At 46.1% G+C, this 25,459-nt stretch overlaps 1 protein-coding gene across 2 annotated transcripts; it reads left to right on the top strand.

The window, feature by feature from the left end:
* Window positions 1-3,242: 3,242 nt before the first annotated feature.
* Window positions 3,243-20,956, top strand: ERLIN2 (ER lipid raft associated 2). Of its 2 annotated transcripts, none has more exons than XM_030312640.2 (12): window positions 3,243-3,351; window positions 4,542-4,663; window positions 6,183-6,264; window positions 7,491-7,537; window positions 9,393-9,454; window positions 9,614-9,739; window positions 13,577-13,650; window positions 13,810-13,868; window positions 14,404-14,495; window positions 15,295-15,384; window positions 17,038-17,117; window positions 17,510-20,956. In XM_030312640.2, the coding sequence occupies exons 2-12, from the start codon at window positions 4,557-4,559 to the stop codon at window positions 17,702-17,704; spliced, it is 1,014 nt and encodes a 337-aa protein (XP_030168500.1). In that variant the 5' UTR covers window positions 3,243-3,351; window positions 4,542-4,556; the 3' UTR covers window positions 17,705-20,956. The 2 variants fall into 2 exon arrangements, with proteins under 2 accessions (XP_030168500.1, XP_030168501.1); XM_030312641.1 differs by lacking the exon at window positions 3,243-3,351 and adding an exon at window positions 3,385-3,631.
* The last annotated feature ends 4,503 nt before the right edge of the window (window positions 20,957-25,459 follow it).

Genomic DNA, 25,459 nt, shown 5'->3' with positions numbered 1-25,459 from the left:
GCTTTTTTAATTGTCATTGACATACAATGTTATATTAGTTTCAGGTACACAACACGGTGACTGGACAGGTCTATACATTACGCGGTGCTCCCCACAATAAGTATGGTCACCATCTGTCACCCTACAACATTATTACAATGTTATTGGCCATAGTCCCTGTGCTGTGCATTTCATCTCCATGACTTAATTATTTTATAACTGGAAGTTTGTATGTCTTGATCCCCTTCACCTATTTTACCCATCTCCCATCCACCCACCTCCCTTCTGGAAAGTTCCAGTTTGTTCTCTGTACTTAAAAGTCTGGTTGTTTGTTCATTTTTGTTTTTTAGATCCCACTTAGGAGTGAAATCATATGGGATTTGTCTTCTTCTGTCCAACTTATTTCACTTAGCATAATGCCCACTTGGTCCAGCCATGTTGTCACAAATGGTAAGATTTCATTCTTTTTTTGGCTGAGTAATATTCCATTACTGAGTGTGTGTGTGTGTGTGTGTGTGTGTGTGTGTATACACATACACACACACACACACATACACATACATACATACACACAGCCCCTCGGGCTGCTTCCATATCATGGCTATTATAAATAATGCTGCAGTAAACATAGAGGTGCATGTATCTTTTCAAATTAGTGTTTTCATTTTCTTGGGTGAATACCCAGTAGTGGATCATATGGCATTTCTACTTCTAATTTTTTGAGAAACCTCCACACTGCTTTCCACAGTGGTTTACCAACTTACACCCCTACCAACAGGGCACGAAGGTTCCCTTTGCACCACATCTTGGTCAGCACCTGTTATTTCTTGTCTTTTTAGTCTAACCATTCTGACAGTTGCGAGGTGTTACCTCGTTGTGTGCGTGTGTGTGTGCGCGCGCTTTTCTTGATCTGTCGTTTGATGCTCATGACAGTCCTGTCAGTCCTATAAGGGTCATACTATCATTACTCCCATTTCACAGATGAAGAAACTGAGGCACAGATTAAATCATTTTCCAAGGTCACACTGCTAACAAGAGGCAGGGTGGAGGGGGAGGGTGGTGAAAAGGCAGGATTTAAACCCAGGCAGTCTGACTGTGGAGTACCTGCACTTAACCACTACTCTACACTGCAAGTTTTTTTTTAATGGATTTTTAATCTGCACCTGGGTGGCTCAGTCTGTTAAGTGTCCAACTTCAGCTCAGGTCATGATCTCCTGGTTCTTGAGTTCAAGCCCCACATCAGGGCTCTCTGCTGTCAGCATGGATTCTCTGTCCCCCCTGCCCTTCCCCTGCTTGCTCTCGTCTTTCTCAAAAATAAATAAACATTTAAAAACTTTTAAAAAATGGATTTTTAAATACTTTCATTAAACAAATCATTACAGATGTACCTGCTTGATAATACTGGATATTGTCAGAAAAGCCACAGAAGTCTTAAGAAAGGGATTTTCCGGGGGCGCCTGGGTGGCGCAGTCAGTTAAGCGTCCGACTTCAGCCAGGTCACAATCTCGCGGTCCGTGAGTTCGAGCCCCGCGTCAGGCTCTGGGCTGATGGCTCAGAGCCTGGAGCCTGTTTCCGATTCTGTGTCTCCCTCTCTCTCTGCTCCTCCCCCGTTCATGCTCTGTCTCTCTCTGTCCCAAAATAATAATAATAATAATAATAATAATAATAATAATAAACGTTGAAAAAAAATTTAAAAATAAAAAAAATAAAAATAAAATTAAAAAAAAAAAGGGATTTTCGGGAATGCTAGATCATCTGAAGTCCACCTGCTGCCTCTAGGCAGGGCCAAAGTTAAACTACTCAGGTCTGGCAAAAAAACTTCCTGAGAACAGAATCCCAAAGCTTTCACTCATAGTTCATTCCAAAACTTAACAGTCAAGATATTCTTAAATTACAACAAATTCAAATCCTTTATACTACAGGCTAAGCCCCATTCCTTGGGCTGATAAACCCCAATATTTCTATTTCTCTGACTCATCCACTCAACCATTTAATAAACTTACTAAGTGTGCCCTGGTGAATTATTTCACTGAAGGTGGAGATAAAAAGCTCTTAAGTTCTGATAGGATCTATCAGGAGACTGACCAGCTGGGAGGAGGAGGGATTTGCAGTGACAGGATGGGGAGAGAAGAGGTCCTCGCTGATGGAGGTGGGCACAGAGCCCCCAAGGCAGCACCAGGCAGCCCACTTGTGGGCTTAACCACGTAATGCTGAAGCATCCCAGCACAGACTCATCCAGGGCAAACCCAGGATGAATTCCAAGCAGACATGCCCGGAAAACCTACGCTTTTCTTTCCCTGTGTCCTAAATCTGTCTAACAGCACCATCTTGCCATCCTCTCTGTGTAAAAGCTTTTCATTTACTGGGGGCTGCAATTAACTGGACTCTTTTCTCTTCTGCAAACAAAATAAGTTCAGTGGCTGAATGAGAAATGTCCCGATGTGCTGCTGTTGAACAGCCACAGCTGCGGACAACGTGAGGCCCTGAGACCAGAACACCCAAGCTCTAGATCCTGATCCTGGTGCCATTATGCCTTCAGTCTGCATTTGCTGAGTACCTAAGCTACCCTCAGGGAACTTAGTCCCTCCAAGGAGAGCGCACCAGCCTCTGTGTACCGCAGTTAGGTGTTATAAAGGCAGTTAAGCTCCCGAAGTTGACGGAGCGCAAGGGAGGCTTTCATCCACCGTTACCCCCGCACCACACTGAGCTCAGGATCCTATTTACTAAAACTGGGATAACTCCTTTTTTGTCTACTGTATGGTGCTGTGGGGACCTCAAAGGCCAAGGCTCCTAGGAAAGCAATTCAAAATAGGGACTGTTTGTTGATGAAAGACGTAAAGGTGCTAATCCACGCGTTAAAAGACGTGTTTCATTCACCGGTGCTACAGGAAAGCGCGAGCAGAGAGCTAGAATGGCTGCAACTCGCTGGTACCTGCCCCGAAAAATACACTTGACCGAATGGCAGGGCTGGGGGGGAGGGGGGGAGGGGGGGCGGGGGGGAATCCAGGGCAAATTCCAAAGTCAAAACCTCGGAAAGCTACACGCTCAGTCACTCAGCACCCGCCGCTACTAGCGTCCTCCCGCGCGTCACTCTCCAGGCGCTCCGCACCTTCCCCGCCCTGGAAACCCTAACCAGAGGTCCCAACGGGCCGGACCAAGCCGAGGGCGCCCCCTGGCGCCCACGCGCGGGCACCGAACTCGGGGAGCGCGGGGGCGGGGCTGACGAGCTCAGAAGGCGGGAGTCTTCTCGCGTGAACTAAAGGCGTCATCGAGGCGACGGACCCGGAAGGAAGTAGCGTGTGGAGGGGCGTGGCGGTTTCTACGGTTGCACGGGGGTTCGGACGAGTACGGAGCGCCTGGAGGGACAGCCTGGTACGCGGCCCCCGCCCCTTAGTGTGCGCACTGGGCCTTTTTGCGGCTCCCGGCCCGAGCTGATCAGCCGTTCTCCCGGGCTCGAACCCCAGCAGCCTCTCTCCCTCAGGAGCTAGAAAGCAACCCCTTTCTGTTTCGTCCCTTCCCCCTGAACCGCAGGGCGCTTGGGACGCGCGACCCTCTCTCGGAAGAGGGCAGGGAAGGGGCGCGATTTGGGAGCGGGGAGGAGGGCATCTGCAGAAAGGACACAGCTGCAGATCGGTAGCTGGAGTCCGCTACGGTAAAATAAGCGCCTTGCAGATGTCTGAGCCCTAGCTATGTTAGTCCTGGGAAGCAGAATCCACGCCCTGCACGGGTGGGCCCGGGCACGCCTGTGAACTTTGCTGTCAGTTACCATCGTTTTTCCAGATCCTTCGGTGTTCAGAAAATGAGTCTCTAGATGCCAGCTGTTTCTCATCCTGGTGCCTGGACCCAATTGGACCCAGGAGCCCATCTTCCCACCCTTGGGAACCCTCTTTCTTCTCTAACCGTGGGGCTTGGGGACCTGTCGGGTGCAAAGTGCCAGTCAAGTGTATGGGAGGGAGTGTAGAGCCCTCCCCCGTTTAGATCCAGAGGAATAACTGGGAAGGTGGACGAAAAGCCAGAGAATCCCATCCTGGAATTCTGCTCACATGCTGTGTCTGTCGCTCCAGCATCTGGAAGGACTAAATAATGGTTTCTTTTGAAATGGCAGGCAATTAGGACTGGGAGGCTCTGACCAGAATTACATAGCCACAACTGCCTGTCATTTGACATCCTCTGTAATTTGGGCAACATACTGCAGCTGCCTCTCTTCCCTTTTACTAGCGTGAGTGGCTCCCGTGACAGCACATTCGTGTTCACAGGAAGAGAAGGCTGTGTTCTGAACGCTGCCCAATTGGCACTGGTTCTCTCTTGGGGCCCGGCTGTATCTGGAGCCACTGCCTCTCCAGCGAGGTGGGGAATATAATTCCACAGCTAAGGAAGGAGTGGGAATGTTGCCTGAGAACAGGGATGAAGAGAGTTGTAGATCTAGCCTTGTGTTCATACTACAGCAGGCTGGATAGGAGCCACTTGCAGGGAGCCCAGCTTAGTAAGGTGCTCTCTCTGCTTGTCATAGCTTTTCTCCTGCATGTCGGACCACACACATTTTCTTGCATCTTTTTCCCTAGGATAAAGGCTCACTGATGGCTCAGCTGGGAGCAGTTGTGGCTGTGGCTTCCAGTTTCTTTTGTGCGTCTCTTTTCTCAGCTGTGCACAAGATAGAAGAGGGACATATTGGGGTGTATTACAGGTAAGGAAGGGACAGGGAGAAGCTTGCAACTTCCTGTTAAATGACTTTCTTTCCTACTCACTGTCTAGCAGATTCTGTTGAATATCTGTGTACATTGAATAGAGGAATCTTTTAGACTGAGCTGTTGTGTCAGTGACCAGGGGAGGGGGGCATATACACACACGCTTATATACATACATAAATGTAAATATGAAACTTAGTAGTCTCAAGTTGATGTTGTGTACGGTGAATGATAAATGTGTATAGAGGTTTAGAGTTAAAATCCACAGGAAACCAGTGCTTGCAGGTTATCTCTGAAACCTCGTTTTCTCATATCCCCCTCCCGGCATCTTGGTGCCACAAGGTTACCTCCGACGAGCACCAGTTCTTGATGGCAACTTGAGCTAGCCTGATCTGCCAGTTTGTACCCACTCTTTAAAATTAACGTTTCAGGCAAAATGAGAAATCCTGCAGATTGATACATAACCGTTCAGGCAAGCGCTAGGATAGTGGTTCTTACAAGAAAGCTCCATTGGGTAGCTGTTTTATTGCTCTTTTTAAAAAATATAATAATGTATTTTTTTCCTTCATAATATAAAGCAAAGAAGCACTTACAAATCTTGGGTTGCTTTCCTTTCAGTAACTTCCATGACCAGGTTTTTTGCTTTAAGTCTTTATGAGCTCTTTCTCATATATGCTCAAGATGCCTATTCCTGGATTGCTGATAGCAAGTTCTAAAAGTCTCGTTGGGATCCACTCTCCCCTTTATTTCTCCCCACCTTCTGCTTATGTGTCCCCCAAAAAAGGCTTTTAACTTTGTTACCCTTTACATACAACTTGGTTATAAAGTAATGCTACCGCCTGAAAAATATTTGTAAATGATTTTAAAAAATTTTTTTAACATTTTTATTTATTTTTGAGAGATAGAGACAGAGTGTGGTGGGGGGGTATGTGGGGCAGGGGCAGAGAGAGAGGGAGACACAGAATCCAAAGCAGGCTCCAGGCTCTGAGCTGTCAGCACAGAGCCTGACACGGGGCTCAAACTCATGAACCGTGACATCATGACCTGAGCCAAAGTCGGATGCTTAACTGACAGAGCCACCCAGGCACCCCTTGTTTGTAAATGATTTTTAAAGCATTTCTTAAAATTATTCTTTTGATTGTTCATGTCACTGGGATCCAGCATCAGTGCAGTTAATTGATAAATGTGTTAATGGACTTAACTGCCCTCCTAGATTGCCACAAGCTCAACGGATATGACAAAGACAGAGTTCCTCTTACGTTAAGTATTGCCAGGGATTCTGCCGTCTTTATTCCACTTGGCCCATGTGCCTATTTTTCTTGCCACAAAAGCATAAGTAATGGTTTTATGTTTTACCATCAGACTTCCTAGAATATTAGGGTCGAGTTGAGAGGAAGGGGTCTGTGGACATGGCTGAGGCACGTGACACTCTATATGAAACGTTTATGGGGCCGGTGCAAATAATATTGATGTAATAGATACCTCTTGCTAAACTGCCTCTCTCTTCTTCCTCTGCAGAGGCGGTGCCCTACTGACTTCCACCAGTGGCCCTGGTTTCCATCTCATGCTCCCTTTCATCACATCATATAAGTCTGTGCAGGTATACTTGGCTTATGGGGTATGTTTGGACCACTGCAGATTTGGGGTGTTGACAAACGCGTGATTGTAATCACTTACCATTAGGTCAGTATAATGCCTTTCCAAGGAATCTCATACACACACACATACACACACACACACACACACACAAACACGTACACACACATATATATATGTGTATACATACATACGTACATGTGTATGTATATATGCACATGTTTATATACACGTATGCATATATGCATGTGTATGTGTACATATATGTATATGTATATGTGTATGTATGTATATCTAATGGAGAATGAGGCTCCATGAACCATGTACTCTAGAGCTTTATTTGGTTGTTGAAATAGCTGGATGGAGTCATTGCCTTGGCCCAGCAGCCCCAGCTGGGAATTATTTCTTCACTTCAAGGTAAAACCAAAGAAGAGTATGTTCTGAATGTATAGAAGGAAAAGTAGGGTGCGTGTGTCTGTGTGTTTTAAATCACAGGCTACCAAGATAAATAGAAATAAAACATGGTAAATTTGCTGGTTCTTATTTGAAATTCATAGATGTGAACATAATTTGGTGGGGGGGGGGGGGGGTTGGACTCAGTGAAGGGAAATGACATCTAAGTAGAAGTAGGATTCGTTATGACAGATCTAAAAGCCTGGCTAAGTTAGACTAGCCATCTTTGAAGTATGTCCAGCTAAGAGGAATAAGATTTACAGAATGACTTTAAAACTAACCCAGGAAAATATCCCAGGATACCTCCTCAGCATTCTCCCTGTACATCACTTCTGCTATTTCCTCTGCTCGATGGTTTCTAGAGTGCATTTGTGCACATGACCTCACGAGTCTTACAATAAGGCTGAGACCTCACAAATCTTACAATAAGGCTGAGAATGGGCTGAGCCAAATAAAGAATCCACTGTTTCAAGACTGGTAAAGGAAGAGATAGAGATAAACACAGGTCTTAGGACTCCTAATGCAGGGTCTTTTTTACTAAGTCATTACTAAGCTCATCTGTATGGTGATTCACTTACAGTGAAGGGGGGGGGGTAGGTACCTTTGTTTGGGTGTCACACCCTATAAGTAAGGAGGATTAGGTGAAACATTCATGTTTAACAAGAGCAAAGCTCATCCCAGATAACTTCAAGGACCAGGCCATTTGGGATTCTAAAATGAAGTTACTTTACTTGTCACTGCCCATTTTACAGCATTTTATGTCTCCTCCATTTCTAGACCACACTGCAGACAGATGAGGTGAAGAACGTGCCTTGCGGGACTAGGTAAGGGCCCCGGGGTAAAGCAGTTACACCTGCAGCAACAGAAGGGCTGTCTGGCTGACTGCAGCAAGAGATAGCGAAAAGGGATGCATTCCTTCTTGGTAGTTTTACCAAGTTCCCCACCTCCTAGCTCCCTAGGCTCCAATTTGACTAGGCGGTGCAGTGCATCGGGGAAAATCATGGGAGGTAGACAGGTTTGGGAGAGCCTGGAATGCTGTGATAAGTTTGGACTTTTTCTGTTGCAAGTGAAGATCCACTAAAGGCCTTCAGCAGGCAAATGACCCGATACAAGAAGATAGGTTTCGCATAACCAGCTATGGAGAATGTTTTAAAGGTAGGGGGAGGGGCGCCTGGGTGGCTCAGTCGGTTAAGCATCCGGCTTCGGCTCAGGTCATGATCTCACAGTTCGTGAGTTCAAGCCCCAGTGCCTGGAGCCTGCTTCGGATTCTGTGTCTCCCTCTCTCTCTGCTCCTCCTCTGCTTGCACTCTCCCTGTGTCAAAAATAAATAAACATTTAAAAAAATAATAAATAAATAAAAAGGTAGGGGGAGACCTCAGGGTCTGGTGATCCAAACAGAACACTGCTCTAGTGGTCCGCTTGGAAAGAAAAAGGAGATCTAAACTGGACAGGGTGACAAACACCACCACAAGGAAACATGGGAGCAAATCCAGAATTAGGACATCTCACGGGATAATGGGCCTGATCTCATCACAAGGAGGAGCTTTGGGTTGAAAAGGAGACTTAAAAGACATAAATGTGATGGATGGTGAGCCTTGATTAGAACCTGGTTCAAAAATACCAGCTATGAAAGATAGAGAAGGCCTGGATTCGTCAGCTCCGGCTGCTATAACACAGCGCCACAGACGGGTGGAAACTGGTGAAGCCTCTCTTCCTCGTTTGCATGTGGTGGCTTTGCTGTGTGCTCACACGGCCTTTCCTCTGTACATGCAGGGAGAAAGATGTTTGGTGGCTGCCTTTTTTCGTTTACCACTCTAATTGGGTGAGCGCCCCACCCCTAAGCCCTCATAACCTTAATTACCACCTGAAAGGCCATCTCTCAATACAGTCACCTGGGGGTTTTGGAGTTTACACTTAAGGCTTTTTGGAGGGCACACACTTCAGTCCGCAGCAGGATCGAGTGAGGAAATTGGAATAAGGACTAGGTATCAGAGGCTGTTAAGGAATTCTTGCTAATTTTCTTAGGTTTGGGGATGGAGTTAGGACTACATAGGAGAATGTCATTACTCCTAGGTGAGTGTTGCTTACTAAAGTATGAAGGGGTAAAGAGTATCATGACTGCAACGTTGAAATGTTCAGCATAAAAAAGATCAATCAATAAGGTAAAATGTTAACAGTTGTTAAGTTTAGTGTTCGTGTATGGCCATTAGTTGTACTATTCTTTTCACCGTTCCTGTATACCCAAAATTGTTTATAAAAACGAATATTTGCAGGGAAAGGGAAGGGCTGAACCAAAGTGAGGGTGGAGACCATGAGAAATGGTGACCGGAAAATCCCACTGTGACCTTTAAGTTCTGAGAACACCTTGACTTTTCCCTGCAATTGATTGCTTCTGTCAAAAGGCATGGCAGATTCAAAAGATACAGACTATTCTTTTTCTTACTGGTACCCCCAAAAGTTTCATTTTTCTCCATCTGGAGATATTTTTAGGAGGTGTGGTTTCTTGGGAGACTGTGTTCTTGCTCCAAACTTGGAAGATTCCTACTTGGAGATCCCTCCTGCCTTCTGACCTCCCGAGAACTCTTTCCTGCTGAGTCACACTTCTTACGCCATCGCCCTGGGACTGCACTATGTTCCAGAGCCTACTGGTGACTTCTCTGTCCGTTCTTCCTCCAACAGTGGTGGTGTAATGATCTACTTTGACAGAATTGAAGTGGTGAACTTCTTGGTCCCAAACGCAGGTACGTTTTCCCAGTTTCCCTTCTCCACCGGCTTACTTTGCCCAGCATGTCCCCCCGTGCCCCCCCCCCCACCAGAGTCTGCTGCAGCACCTCAGGCAGTGGCGGGGGGGGGGGGGGGGGCTGCCTTTTCTTACCTTGCAATCCCACCCTCCCTCCCAGTGTATGACATAGTGAAGAACTACACTGCTGACTACGACAAGGCCCTCATCTTCAACAAGATCCACCACGAACTGAACCAGTTCTGCAGCGTGCATACGCTTCAGGAGGTCTACATCGAGCTCTTTGGTAAGGAAGCCTCTTCTGGCCATGGCATGCCTTGGCAGCTGTTCCCCCCACCACCGACTTCCGAGCCACCGTAGGGCAGGATGGGTACGGGGGGACAGGAAGTGCAAGCCCAGTGCTCAGGAACCGGTCTGTGCTGATAGCAGCAGCAGGTCAAGAAGGCAGGTGAAGTTTGGGCACACAGATGGCAGTGGACTGGAGGCCTCCTGGTCCACATCAGGGCTGGAATGGCAGTCCCTAAAACACCTGCTGTCCCTAAAACACCCTTCTGTAATAAGACAGGGTCAGTTCTCAAGCACCTGAGAGAGTATCCAACCCAGCAGCCTCATTTTCAGATAAGGGTACTGAGTGAGGCCCAAAGAGATAAATGGCAGGGCTGAAGCTAGAACTCTCGCTTCACCTTGCTTCCCACCACACCACGCCGAATGCAGGGAAGCCAGGAAAGGCGAGGAGGACGGCAGGAGTCGCATTTAATTCTGGAAGGGGGACAAGGACCATAGCTACTTAAAGTTCCCAGAGCTTTGTGGTGGTGGGTCTTTTTAACCCTATACCTGTAGGGATGAATAGGAAAATCCTTAAAAGAATCCACGTACTTAAGTGGATACCTTTTGTCCTCTTTAGCCACCAAAGTAAACATAGTGTGACTTTAGCAGCAAGGGAGGGAAACAGTTCAGTAATCCTTAAAGCTCTTTCGCAAGAAGCGTTCTGGTTCAGCTTGCTGCGGAAGTGTTCTAGTAGCCGGTGCCGAAAGTAAACGATGGTACAGCTAGTCTTGATATGAGGACTAGACAGTGACTTTTCCCAGGAATCTTCTGAAAAAGGACCGTGCGTGAGGACGTTTCAGAGTAGACAGGGGAGGAGCGCCTGGTGCTGCCGGAGACCGCGATCAGAGCCCCCTGCACACGGTGTTCCAGATTTGGGAAATTGTCAGAGTCACTTTCGATTTTTCTGCAGTAGGAAGTGAATCTAAATTCCCTTTAGAGGGTTTGGATTCAGCATGCTTTTACAAAAAATGCAGTAAGTTTGCCTTACTTTTTTCTTTTTTTTTACCTCAAACTGATTAGCATTTTATAAAATATCATTACTTTTCTCTACAGCCACTGTTTTAGAACTTGTGCCATTAAATGAACATTTTAAAGCATTTGAAACAACAAAAGGCAAAGGAGTCTAATTTCCATGAAGAGAAAATGAAAATGTGACATCATTTTGCATTAGAAAACTTCTTACTGTCAAGGCGCCTGGCTGGCTAAGTCAGTGGAGCACGTGACTCTTGATCTCAGGGTCATGGGTTCGGGCCCCACATTGGGGGTAGAGATTACTTAAAAATAAAATCTTCAAGATAAAGTAAAAAGAAAGAAAGAAAACTTACTGTCACAGAGATAAACTTAGTAGCTTAGTGAAGCTTCTTTTACAGAGAAGCTCAGACAATACATTTGCTTTGAAATGTTTTTCTTTTTAAAGTTAAGTCTTGGGGTGCCTGGGTGGCTCAGTCGCTTGAGCATCTGACTTTTGATTTTGGCTCAGCTCATGATCCCAAGGTTGTAGAGTCGAGTCCCACGTCAGGATCCATGCTTAGATTCTTAAGATTCTCTCTGTCTCCCTCTGCCCCTCTCCCTTGCTCATGCTCTCTCTCTTTCTCAAAAAATTAATCAATTGATTAAAAAAATTAAGTCTTGGGAGATCACTGTCTTGCTTAGAATCTATTTGCATCTGTAAAGGAGAAATTCATGTCTCAAATCCCACTCGTTAGGCACGGAGGTTTTCTCCTGGTTCTGTCCTCTCAGGACTCACAGCCCCGACTCAGCTTCGCGGCCTAATTCTCATCACTGCTTACCCTGCTGCGTCCTCTCTGCCCACTTTATAAATTTTTTTATGTTTTATTTTTTATATTTGAGAGAGAGACAGAGAGCGAGTAGGGGAGGGGCAGAGAGACAGAGACAGAATCTGAAGCAGGCTCCAGGCTCTGAGCTTCCCGCACAGAGCCCAGTGCAGGGCTTGAACTCACAAACCATGAGATCATGACCTGAGCCGAAGTCGGACCCTTAACCGACTGAGCCACCCAGGCACCCCAGTCTGCCCACTTTATAAAAACATTACCTGGTACTTGCTCAGAAGTTGACCTGATTCAACCTCTTTGTGTAATGTAACCTAATCAGCATTTATCTGCAGAACTATAACGTGTAAACAACTTATTGGTATTGCTTTGATAATAAACCACCTTGCAAAATATTTCTTCCAGATTGTCCTAGAAAGTTACTAGCCCAGGACCACAGGTGTCCATTAATAAATGACAATGTTATTATTAACCTAGGGAGGGCACAGAACATCTCAAATTTGGTTGATCTACCTAAAATAGAAAATATGAAACGTGATGTTTATCTCCATCTGTCATATTGTTAAACACATATCAGGTCTGAGGTGCTACCTTTGGGGCATTTCTCCCTCACGCTGACAGGCTCATGAGAGCATATCCAGTCCATAGAAATGTTAAAATTCCTTGCTGACCGATATGACAGTTGAAGAAAGTGCCATTTTAGACCTAAAAATTAAAGCATAGTGAACAAACAGGTTTATTAGTTTGACTGCTAACTCGCTTGAGCACATCACTGAACCTCCATGGGCCTCCATTTGGGCATCTGTTAAAGGCATTTGCTGTTCCTCAGTGGCTCCTCTTTGGGCACAGGTGACCAAGAACGGCTACTTCAAGCAGGTGACAGCTGACAGTAATAAGAGAGGTGATTCAGTTCCGATGTCCCAGCCAGATTTCGAGGTTTCATGAAGTCTTCTCAGGGCCTTGCAGGGTCTTATAGAAGACCTTGGGGGGTGGTCGGCGGGGGGGAGGGGGGTGGGGCGGGCAGGAAGAGAAGCCCCAGGCCAGAGAGGGCAGCTGTGGCCCCGCATGGTCACAGCCAGAAGGGGCAACCAGTTAGAGCTCTTCCTAAACTTCCCTATGAAACGACTCCCATGTGAATTCTGACAGAGCAATCAGGGCCAAAGCAAACGACACATCAGAAGACTTAGGCTCATTTCCAGAACCGTAAATTTTCATTTTCCCCTTGTGTTATTTGATGGGAGTTCTTAATGGAAATAGTCTTCCCTGGGGCTTTCCTTGACGTCAGAGTCTGTTTTTCTGGTAGAAACTTCTAAAATTACCAGATTTAATGTGCTTGGCTCCCTTCGAAATACCTAACACAGCCACTCCACCTTCCTTCCTCTTGAAAATGGGAGCCCGCCCTCTGTTTCGCTGCTGTTGTCTAGGGGAAGGCTGCTGCCTGACTCAAGAAATGTGCTAGAATTGTTGTTTGTACTTGTTCTTTTGAAAGCTCAGTTTCCTTTTGGGCAAGGTTGATATTTTCAACAGCCTCAGTGATTTTATCTGGAGGCCACAGGAAAAGGACACTCTCCCATCTAGGGGCCGCACAGGGATGTCACTTTGAAAGATGGGTGGTGGGGGACGCCTGGGTGGCTCAGTCAGTTAGGCGTCCGGCTTCAGCTCAGGTCACGATCTTCTGGTTCATGAGTTCAAGTTCCATGTCTGGCTCTGTGCTGACAGCTCAGAGCCTGGAGCCTGTTTCAGATTCTGTGTCTCCCTCTCTCTCTGCCCCTCCCCCGCTCGTGCTCTGTCTCTCTCTCTCAAAAATAAATAAACATTAAAAATTTTTTTAAAAACAAGAAAGACGTGCAGGGTATCTTTAGATTTCTGGGCTCTGCTTTGGAAAGACCTTTGGCCTGTCAGGTGCATTCTTGAGCTGGCGTGTTAGTTTGTACTCTGCCCTCACACTTTCCTCCACCCTGCCTAAAAAACGTAACAACAACGTTTTCGGTCTTTCTTGATTCCAGATCAGATTGATGAAAATCTCAAGCTGGCTTTGCAACAGGACCTGACCTCCATGGCCCCCGGGCTCGTCATCCAAGTAAGCATGGCCACTGTGGGACGCCCCCTGGTAAAGGTGTATCCCCCGCTCTTCCAAGGGATGTCCTTCTCGTGCAAGCAGATCAAGGGCTAGTGGCAGCTGCTCGGGTCCCTCACCACCCTCACCTTCCCATCAGGTGCTATTTTTATCCTTCCCCAGGCTGTGCGGGTGACAAAGCCCAATATACCCGAGGCGATCCGCAGAAACTACGAGTTGATGTGAGTATTCCCTCTGCCCAACCTGTACCCCCCACTCTGTCCCACACCCCTCACCTCATCCCATCCCAGAGTTAACCGAAGCCGTGCCACGCGTTTCTTCCCCTCCTTGAGTATTCGGCACAGCCCGCTGCACCGTAAGATGGGGCGGGTGTGTCGCAATAGTCACCTGGGCTCCGGAGAAGCCCTTTCAAGCAGCGATGCTTTGAAAAGGGCCGGGGGGCGTTGTTTGTGCTTCATGGCTCGTGCCAAAGAAGATGGGAGGGAGAGGCGGTTCAGTGGGCAGGCAGGTGCATTTTACCTAAGTAAATTATGCTTTACTTCTCACAAATGAGTTATTTGGGAGGAGAAAGAGAGCCGCGTTACTGCCTGCAACAGATCTGCTCTTACTTGGGACAGGGAACAGCCTTCCAGGCGAGAGTGAGAAAGCCAGGTTTGCCTCTCCTCAGCAGAAGTTTGGTTCCTCCAGGGGACAGTGAAGTTCCTCGGAAGCGTTTTCCGCAGCCGCCTCACGGCTGCACACTGTTCTTCCCTTCAGGGAAAGCGAGAAGACAAAGCTGCTCATTGCAGCCCAGAAACAGAAGGTGGTGGAGAAGGAAGCTGAGACAGAGCGCAAGAAGGCCCTGATCGGTCTGGATGTGGTTCTGGGATCCCCTCTCAGGGCGGAAGGGCTGGGGAAGGCGGGCAGATGGCGAGGAAGCCTCGGGCGCAGTTAGGTCACATGGTCCTGCAAACCCTGGCCGCGCACAGGAGCGGCACTTGTACTCCCAGAAGTGACGCTGAAATTGTCAGATGGTGGGCAGGGCCGGTGAGCTTTGAGTCTCCCCCTATCTCTGAAATGAAAGGATCCCTTCCTAGTTAATTCTTAATCGATAATAGGAGTAGCTAATACTTCTCAAGCACCTACCATGAGCCGTGCACTTTTCTAAGCACTTACGTGTGACTCGTCTCCTCACAAGCACGAAGGGACTAATGTGCCCAGTGTCATATGGCAAGTAAGTGGTGGAAATGGGGTTCACCCGCAGAGACCCTGGCCAGAACCCGCTCCTAACCTCTGCACTAGATCATCAACGACTACTGACTGCTTCCCAGAGTCAAGTGGCAGGAAGAACCTTTTTAGACACTACCGTATTCCTTAAAATACTCTTTTGGGAGAAACACCCTTATGACTTAGGAGAGAGGTTGGGACTCATTCCTCGCTTTCGTGGGAGGGCCCAGGTCTCCCGGCTGACTGTCTCGTGCCGATGTCGGGGTACTGCACTCACGGGTGCAGTCCACACGTGCCCGCCGTGGTCACCCTCTGGGGCCCTCCCTCTGAACACATCCGCATCCCCGCATCAGGGACTCTGATCACAGGAAGGGTGGGATTTAGTCTAGCCTGTGAGATATCCATAGTGCTCTAAGCCTTTTCTCAACATCGTCACTACAGAGGCAGAAAAAGTGGCTCAGGTGGCAGAAATCACCTATGGGCAGAAGGTGATGGAGAAGGAGACCGAGAAAAAGATTTCGGAAATTGAAGGTGAGCAAAGCGAAATGAGTGCCTGAGTTTTCCTCACGCCCCACTGTGTGGCTGGGTGGGGGTGGGGTCGGGAGAGCCCTTTCCTTGGCTCTTTAACCTTTGTTCTAAGATGTCCTGATTCCTCTGTGCTTTGACTCAAGTTTGGGGGAGATTTGGGCCAGGCTGGCATACGTTTTCCACTTCAGAGAGCGTTCATTCATTCAACAAATGTCCATGTAGTGCTGTTAGGTGCTCTCGGGTGAGGAGTAAGAAAAAGGGAAATTGTGTAAATCCCTGCTGTCTGGCAAGGGTCTCAGTGGCAGTGAACTCAGAGGCTAGGCCAGAACAGCCCCTCCTTGTGCCGTGCCTACCCCCCACAGCTATGGCTTCTAAGTCTGTTCTCAGTATCCCTATGGTAGATACTGAGGCAGGTCTGAAAAAGACACCTTTTCGGTACCAACAACACTGGAGCCAGAGAAAAGTGTTTTCTTGACTGGCTTTTCTGAATATTATTCACCTTCAGTTCCCTGCCCCTAAGCCCTCAGCTCATCCCCACCACCTGCCCTTTCCTTCACGTGGTGCCTTATATCAAGCAAATTCTAGGACAAAAATAGGACCTCGAGGCCCAGCTTCGAAATGCCATGTCAACTTGTACTCACCATGGGGCTCTCAGGCTTTGCAGGGGCCCAGTGAGGAGCCAGCTGGGATTTTACAGGCCAGCAGTTCCTTGTTAGGGAGCTCTCTGCAAAACAACGCATTTTTATTTCTTATAAAAACATGTCATCAGGTGCTAAGACCACTTGAGTGGGCCCCATGCAGCCAGCGCCCCTGCCAGACTGCACGCTCTTTCCGCCCGGGGCCGTGCTGGGGGTGTGCAGTAAGAACCCACCCACAGGCTGACCTTTCTTCCAGGCTTTTTGCTACAGATATTACACGAGGCTGGCCGCATTCCCAAGGCAAGGGAGCAAGCATCAAAAGTTTTGCATCAGCTTGACAGAAAGCTGGTCTCAGCAGATTAAGGAAGTGTTTTGCTTGCATGGTGGAAGTTTAAGTAGGTCTTCATCCAAACAGGTGTTAGTCTGGACCATGGCATGGACTTCTCTTGTTGGGAGTTGTGCCAGCTTAACCAGTGTTAACTAGAATCTTTTTGAAATGGTCAGTGGAAATAAAAGAGAAATGAAGGTGGAGAGGGACCGAGCTGTTTCATGTTCGTGGCATCCAGGTTTAGGGGGAGCCACTTCTGGCTGTCTTTAGAGCCTTCTTTGGGCTCCTCGCGCTCTTGCTGTGCAGCACAAGAAGGGTGAAGTGGCACCCCACCCGTCTTCCCAGACGCGGAGCGACAAGGACTCAGCCTGTGGACACAGGAAGTGTCCCTTGGCAGCACTTTTCCTGAGACTGCCTTTGTAAGTGTCGCTGGGCATAGTAACAGACGTGCTTAGAGTTGGTCCCCACTACCCGGAGATGCCTTCAAAGCATTTTTCACCCATGGTTGATTTTCACAACAACTTGTGAAGTAGGAAAAAATGCCTCTTTCCACCATTTCACGGAGGAGGAAACCAAACCACAGAGAGAAAAGAGCAGTCTCCCAAGGTCACAGAGGCAACCAGGGGAACATCACAGGGCCCAGGGTTCTGGTAACGTCTACACTGCAGTTCACTGCGTTCTTGCCCTCAGATGCTGCCTTTCTGGCCCGGGAGAAGGCAAAGGCTGATGCCGAGTGCTACACCGCTATGAAAATCGCTGAAGCAAACAAGGTAAAGCCCAATGCACCTGGTGACGAGAGGGTATATTTGGCTTTGGGCTGATGTGGTTTGAGGGTTTGTGATGTTGGATGGCCACTGCCACCAAAGCCCCTCCTAGCCAGACGTGCTGGCTGCCGTGCTGTGTGGGCCTGGTGCTCCCCTGTTCCTTAGCCGTGCCTCAATAGAAGCTCAGTTGTCGTGCTAAACCCAGAAACTCCCTAAAACTCCCTTGCAGCTCTGACCTTGGAAATCAGTACCCGTTACTAACAGAACAGTGCGACCAGGAAGGGGTAGGGAAGGCACATTTCTTCGACAAAGACCCTCTCCTTGTGAAAAGTGAAGGGTGCCACCCAGAGTTTTCTCGAATCTGCCTCCACATAGCCGCCTTTCCTTTTTTCTTACAGCTGAAGCTGACCCCTGAGTATTTGCAGCTGATGAAGTACAAAGCCATTGCTTCCAACAGCAAGATTTACTTTGGCAAAGACATCCCGAACATGTTCATGGACTCTGCAGGCGGTCTGGGCAAGCAGTTTGAGGGGCTAGCTGACAAGCTGAGTTTCGATGATGACCCCTTGGAAGCAGACCCTGAGGAGAATTGAAATTTTTGTATACGACCTCAAATGACACTTAAAAGAGATCTTTATTTTTGAATGATGAACCAGGATGCTCCTCCCTCCCACATTACCTGCCTTGACTCTCTCCCACATTCGGTGGTGAAAAAAAAGAAGAAATGGATTTAAATAGATCCCCTCCCTGGGAAGGACGGGAAGGGGTTGATGATTTGGGGTTTTATTCAGGTAAGTGGGTCAGATGACTTCTGTTAAGACTGGGAAACCATGGCTTTGACCTTTGCCCTCTAGACACTAATTTTAGCCCTTTGAAGCAGATTTAAGGAGGGACTCAGTCATTACAGAGTGGGAGAAACGTAGGGTGTTGCCTCCAGGTGATCTGATTTCCCTTATTTGGGAAAACGGGGTCCAGTTTTCTCGCCCCTGCCTCCAAGGTGGGAGACACCTGGGGGTGAGGCCCAGCAACTGAGCAAATGTGTGCTTTTGAGTTTGCCAGCAGAGCTGCGGGGGGACAGCTGCAGGGGATGTTGGGCTTTGCTGGCATTTCTCTCGGGGCGTCTGTGAGTCACGTTGGCACGCTTTTCTGGAGTCCTCTTAAGGAAGAACCTGAGCTGTCGGCTCTGCAGACCTTTCTGTCCACTGCCCTCCTTGCCCCAGGGCTCAAAGAGCAGTGGCTTCCAACTACATTCCAGAGTCAGGCTTTGGGCACCACCACACGCTTCTTTTTAAAACTTTTCACGTGTTCTGTGATTTGGTTTTTTCCTCTCACGTCTGTTCATTGATTCCACTCGGCATCAGGAAGACAGGAACAAACAACCCAAGTGTCTTAATAGCTGCTGACGTGGGGTCGTCATCTCTCTCAGCCACCGTGGCACCTGCTTGGCAGACTGCGTATGTTCCTTGAGATCAAGTGTCTTTTCTATTGTGGGGATTCTACCTTGAAGAGCTCCTGTGGGGGAGGAGGACGGTCCCCTGGAAGATCTCCTAGTCATAATGCTTCTAGCTTGTGCTGGCATTAGTCTGATGCAGCGATAAAAAGGGAGCCCATTCTCTAAGTAGCACGTGTTTTTAAATCTAGGGCACTGACAGCCACACAGGGGTCAGACTGAGTGCTAAATCTCCAGAGACAGCGATGGGGGTACATGCCCGAGGCCCTGCCCCGGCCCCTTGGTTGGAAGGGCTGCATCAAAATCTGTTCAAATGTTTGAGTTTGGTTTTAGTTTTGTTTTTGTTTTTCCATTTCTAAGTAGGGAAAATTTGAGTCACTCTGGGAGATTTGGGATGAAGGAGAACAAACATGAAAGAAAGGTTTCCTTCTATCCTGAAACGGGGGGTGGGGTGGCGTTCAGCTTATGTAGCGCACGAGTCGTGCTCCAGATTGTTAGGTTGTCTCGAGTTAACTTGCAAACACGTTGGTATTCTCCATGACAAGCTCTGGTTGAGGATTCAGCCTTGTTATTAGCCTCCCCCCCTCCCCCTGCCACCAAAGAAACTACCACTGTACCCCCTCAGCGATACTATGAATGATACTTTCTGGCACGGATCCCCACTTCATTTTTGATCCCATGCCCAGACCTGGTTTATCGAACGGCCCCAAAATTCGGGCCAGCTTGCTCCCAAGTAGCACCAGGCTTGTCTAGGGTCCTGGGAACAATCAGCCTGCTTAGGTAGAAACAAAATGTGAACTCCTCTGAAATGCTGCCCTTCTCTGTTCTTATCTCTGGGACTTAGAATTTTCAAACCACTGGTCCTGGTCACACTTTGTGCAAGCAACCACATGTTTGTGGGAATGATGGGTTTTCATGTGCTCACAGGCGCTTGCAGAAGACAGTCAGTCTCCCGAGGCCAACAGGGTAACCGTCATTAAGATATACTCACCCTCCTCCATTTCGGTGCCATTGATCCCTTGTTAGGAGCAACAGGACCCATGACATCCAGCATCCCCAGTTTTCATATTTGTCAGCTCCCCCTACCCTGAGACTTGCCGCCTCGGCCTCAGAAAACGCTACCTTAACAGAACCCAAGGCAAGGATGTCTCAGCCTCTGAACAGTACGTTTGCTCAGGTTCTTAACTTGAAAGTCTCCCTAATACCAACATTCTGTGATAGTTTGTCCCTTGCACTAGGTACACTTTAACCACAACAGAGCCTCAGTAAAGTCTGCTGCACCTGCCCCCCTCACTGCTAATGTTGCTTCCTCTTTAACCACAAAGTATAAATGTTGCAGTAGCCCTCGGTTCAAATTCAACGGTTATCTATAACCTGCCTAAATGGTGAAATCATGGAGGTCAGCGGTTTCCTCAGCATGGGACTAACCAGTCTGTCTGTGCGACTTTGTTTCTTTAACACTCACTAGAAAATCCGATCTTAAAACATTTGAGTTCTAAACATGTAAAATGTGACAGCCTACAATTTTGTAGGCAGCAAAGTCATGGCTGCTATTTATAAATGGAACTTCTATCAAAATAAGTAACTGTTTATAAAATTCAGTTTTTGTAGGATTTTCCAAGGAAAAGTCACCTTGGCTGAATGTTTCTCACTAAACTTTACAGAAGTGGTTCATATTCGGTACTGTTTTTAATCACTTTTTTAATATAAGGACAGAATATTTGCAAGGAAGCCAAAGTTTGTTAATAATTTTTATAAGACTAAAATAACATAAATCTGAAGGTAACTGTGGTCATATTAAGTTGAAGGAGGAAAAAAATTGACAATTGTAGCACTATATTGATCCAAAAAAAGTTGTTTTATACATGATCTGTTGTAATTTCTATGGGTATGTGTATCTTTCAGCATTGATAACTTTGCCATTTACAGAGAGTAAGTAGTGAAAGTAAGATCACCGTATTTACTGACTTCTCTAAGTTTGATTGAAGATAAACCTCCCTCAGTTGAAAATAAACCTGTATCTTGGCTAGTGGCTGCTCTGTGTCCATGAACTTAACCTCTACTTTAGTGCTCAGTAGGATTCTAGCCACGGTTTCTATTGCTTCCTTAGAAAAGAGTTAATAGCCAATCAGTTTGTGTTTGTATTTCCATTTCTGTGTAAGCTGGTAATTGAATAGTCAAACAAACTCTACTTTGAAAGAGCCCCAACAGTTTAATGACCCCCTTTGTAAATGAGAAATGATTCTTGTTATATTAATAACTCTATAAATTATATGCTGGATTAATTGCCTTAGGTTGATAGCTGGAGGAATTGTTTTAGACAACACTAAAGGTGTGAATTTATATCTGAGTTTTATTTTCAGTCTTGCTAAATAAAACAAGTCTTTGTATTTACTTTTTACTTTTTTTTTTAACGTTTATTCATTTTTGAGAGAGACAGAGCACAAGCAGAGGAGGGGAAGAAGAGAGGGAGACACAGAATCCGAGGCAGGCTCCAGGCTCTGAGCTGTCAGCACAGAGCCCGACATGGGGCTCAAACCCACAGTGAGATCATGACCTGAGCTGAAGTCAGACGCTTAACTGACTGAGCCACCCAGGTGCCCCTGTATTTACTTCTTTGTTAAAGTGAAATTCAGCAATAGCTCATGTTAGGATAGGTAATATAAAGAAATAAAACTAGTGGGGCACCTGGGTGGCTCAATAGGTTGAGAATCTGAGTCTTGATTTTGGCTCAGGTCATGACCCCAGATTCATGATGGGATCAAGGCCCTTCTGGCTCTGCTGAGCATGGAGCCTGCTTAGGATTCATATTTCTCTCTCTCTCTCTCTCTCTCTCCCCCTCCCTCCCTCCCTCCCTCCCCCCACCCCCTCACTTGTACGTGCTTTCTCTCTCTCAAAAGTAAACTTTAAAAAATATATGTATACATAAATATATTCAGATGAATACCCCCATCATCAATGTAGAAACAGTAAACAACTAATCTGTAAACTTGGCATGATTCTGGGTAGGTGCTGTAGAGGTTGCTGATTTTAAAGAATCCATAGCGGCTGCACTTCCCCAAAGGGCAGAGATACCTTGAGTTGAGCCAAAACTCATTTTGATATCATTTTAGTGAGAAAGTCACAGTCTCTACTCCGGAAAGCCGCTCAGCCTAAGGCTGCCAAACAAAATACAGGGTGCTCCGTTCAGTCTGAATTTCACATGAACAACTAATAATTTTTAGTGTAAGGATGTCTCAAACACTGCATGAGACACACTAAAAAAAATATTATTTATATGAAATGCACACTTAACTGGATATCCTATATTTTTATTTGCCAAACTTGGCAACCCTAGCCCAGGCTTTCTGAGTTTTGTTTTTTTTTTTTAATGATGCTCCCAAACTTTTTTTATTGGTTTGAGAGCTGCTACGCAAATACTATGAACTTACAATTGAACAGGTAAGTTAAGAATGTAGTTACTGGCGTTAGACTGCCATGATTTAGATCCCTGCTCTACCATTTTTTAGGTGTATGGCCTTAAATTCTTTAACCTCTCTGAGCCTCAGTTTCCTCATCTATAAAATGGGGTGAGTGGAGGAAATGAAATAACGCATGTGAAGGGGTTAGCACTGTGCCTACTGTGGGTAAGTGCTCAGAAATAACATTTTCAATCATTTGGAAAAACAGGCCTAGGAAGCATACAACTATAAAGTGGGTACCACTATAAGATTACAGACTGCCCGGCACAGAGAGGGAAAGGGGAACAATATTAGAATGCAGCAAACAGTATTAAGAATACAGCTTCTACAGAAATGGCATATGTAAAAAGTAAGCAGGTTTGGTCCTGTGGAGAACTCCCAGTTCTCTGATTTAAAAACAGTTGAGGTGGGGCACCTGGGTGGCTCGGTCAGTAGTGAGCATCTGACTCTGGCTCATGTCATGATCTCTTGGTTCGTGCATTTGAGCCCCGCTTTGGGCTCTGCGCTGAGCTGACAGCTCAGAGCCTGGAGCCTGCTTCGGATTCCCGATCTCCTTCTCTCTCTGCCCTTCCCACGCACAAGCTCTGTATCTCTCATAAATAAAATAAGACATTAAAAAAAATTTTTAATAAAAAATAAAAAGAGTTGAGGAGGCTAGCAAAGCAAAATGCTAAGACCAAAATGTAAAAAGTAAGAAAATAAAGCCCATGGGTTGACCCCATAAAAGGCATAAGGGGAATTTAGCGACTTCACATTCATAGAAGTTGCATAATGGTTGGCTGGGTATCCTCTAGCTCCCCAGAGACCAGAGAAGAGGAAATTAGTTTGCAGAATGAAGTATTTTTTAAAAGATTCTACTTGAGATAAGACCGGCTAAAATTTGAAATCCAGAAAAGTAGTTGTGTGCAAATAGGAAATAAATCCAGGGATTAACATGAATAACATTTTCTCTGATGCTTTTCAAAAATTGGGGAGATTCTATGCTGTTTGGAGGGTTTAAATGTCATTCTAATTCTGTATGAAAGATCAAATGATCTCTAAAGGTCCTCCCTAGGTCTGTGGTTCTAGAATCTATATTCACATTTCAAAAGCCAAATGTGACAGTATGTTTGCTGAGGGATTGTTGTCATGGTTTCTCTACCTCAATTCATTTAAACTGGGGCACAGACATCATTTCTCCATTTCTCTTTAGAGCCAAGTAACCAGGCAACATTAATTTTCTATTATTTTATCTCTTTTTATCCCCGAAAGAATCACAGTATGCGCAGAAGGAAACAGTTTTAAAATCCATGAATGCATTTCCCATAATTCAGGGCCTCAGACTATAGAGGTGAATGTTTTAAACACTTGATGGCCTTTAGGATGAATAAGTATACTAGATTTTTATAAAATTATATAATCTGTTCCTCTGGGTATTTGGCTTTTTAATCTTTCTCTTTTCCCCTTTATCCTTGCAAACTGTCAGAGCAATGTAAAGACAGTTGCTGGTGATGATGTGATTGTGGACTTCCATTTTTTAAGGATTAGGTGGTAGGGAAGAATGAAAGGTTAAATAAGTTACATGGTTGATGTCCCAGAAAGAGGAAGAGAAGAAATTAAAAAGAAAACCAGGAGAAAAAAGTGGAATACAATTCATTCAAAAGCATAGCTAAGAAGTAAAGAAATTGGAAAATGTGAAATGATGAGACCGGGGTCACCTTGATCTTTTTGCCTTTACTTCCATTTATTTCCGTAGGGTTATAGAAGGTTAGCGATGAAAAGCATCTTAGAAATGAATCCGTAGTAAAGCCTGTCTTACTCATCCTGGTCTCCCCAAAGGTACCTTTACAAAGAAATGCCTCAATAAATGTTGACTGACTAGATAAGAAGGGTGGGGGAACTCACATGTGTTGAATGTTTTTGCACTCGCTTTGGCAGAGCACTCTACTAAGGGTGTTAACACGTTATCTTGATTGATCCCCCCTGCAGCTCTGAAGGAGATTGTGACTCCATTTTATAAAAGAAAAACTAAGAACTTCAGTAACTTATCCAAGATGCCAGTTCAACAATGAAACCAAAATTCGGTGTGTCAATCCTGTGCCACCACTACCCAATCTTGGCACCACTATCCTTATTAACTTGAAATTTCAAATCACTCTCCTGATGCCTTTTTGGGAGCCATGCACACATTCAACAGTGGAGGCCAGGGTGGGGGAGGTTGACCTTAGAATTCAAAGACGACACCTGACCTATGAAGTTACTCCTACTTGTTATCGTAATAACCTATCACCTGGATTGTACATCCTTTAGCTCTGATGAGGTGTTTATGGTTTTTTAAATGTTTTCCAAATAGCGTGTCACTTTATGTCAGGTTCACCCAATGCTTCCTCTATACATCTCTTCAACATGATCTCCATCACTGTAATCCCTTTTGTTTCACCAGTGACCGCTGCCTAGCCCCAGACCTTTCAACTCCATATCTCTAGAGCAAAGGTCTATTATGTACACACCATGAATAATTATTCTAGTCATTTTTAAAATTTTTATCATTTTGTCAGGAGTAGAAATTATCAAGTCCAGAGCCATTTGACAACCCTAATTTACAGACACCCCCAGTTACCTGTAAACAGAAACTTCCCCCAAAGTAGTTCTTGATGGCAAGCACCCTCGGTTCTGCTCAAAATGATTTTCCAGAACACAACATATGAAATTTTATCTCAGTTCCTGGGGTCTGGGGAGATGGTAATAGAAGAAAGAATATTGCCCTTTATTTCCTGAAGATTTGAAGTAAGCCCAGTCACCCCAAGACAACCTGGGGGACGCACTTTGGCCCTTTCTCCAACATAATAGCGTCCCACTCCATCCAGTTGAAACGTTTGAGAATCTTTAAACAGTACAGCCAAAAGCACTTTCCGTAACAGAATTCTCTCTACCCACAGCACCTACTATTTCACCATCTATTAAACTTCGTGTTTTACTGTGTTAGCCTTTACATTGTTTGGCTCCTCGCCATGTTTATGACCTTCACACTGCCCAGAGCTGGACACACAAGGACACTCAAGACTGGACTGAATGTGTGCGGAGCTCATGCTAGGCGGTCCAAGGCCACCTGTGCCCTCTGATAAGGCAGCGCTACCGCAGGTGGTCACCAATCTCTTGAAATAATAGATAGCCCGAACTAGGGCATGCGGTAAGTCAAAACTCTGCACCGGGTTTTGTAAATTACTTACGCTTAAAAAGATCTCAGTAAGGTTTCCTATTGGTTACATACCGAAACCTTACCTTGGAGGTACTGGGTCTTAACGTGGTGTTTAATGTATTCATTAAAATGTCTTACTTTTTCTGCGCCTATTGGTAATTCTTTGAATACATGTGTGGATCGCATCATATTGCTATTTGACAGCACTGGTGACAAGGATGACAAGAATAACCATATAATTGAATCGTGCCGTTTCCTC

The sequence above is a fragment of the Lynx canadensis genome, chromosome B1 (genome assembly GCF_007474595.2).
Source record: "Lynx canadensis isolate LIC74 chromosome B1, mLynCan4.pri.v2, whole genome shotgun sequence".
NCBI lineage: Eukaryota > Metazoa > Chordata > Mammalia > Carnivora > Felidae > Lynx > Lynx canadensis.
This window is presented reverse-complemented; position numbering and strand designations above follow the sequence as displayed.

Excerpts from the sequence above, each read along its gene's own strand:
- ERLIN2 (XM_030312640.2), top strand. The coding sequence starts at position 4,557 with ATGGCTCAGCTGGGAGCAGTTGTGGCTGTGGCTTCCAGTTTCTTTTGT. Across the intron at positions 7,538-9,392 it reads AACGTGCCTTGCGGGACTAG|TGGTGGTGTAATGATCTACT; the intron begins GTAAGGGCCCCG and ends TTCCTCCAACAG. Across the intron at positions 17,118-17,509 it reads AAATCGCTGAAGCAAACAAG|CTGAAGCTGACCCCTGAGTA; the intron begins GTAAAGCCCAAT and ends TTTTTCTTACAG.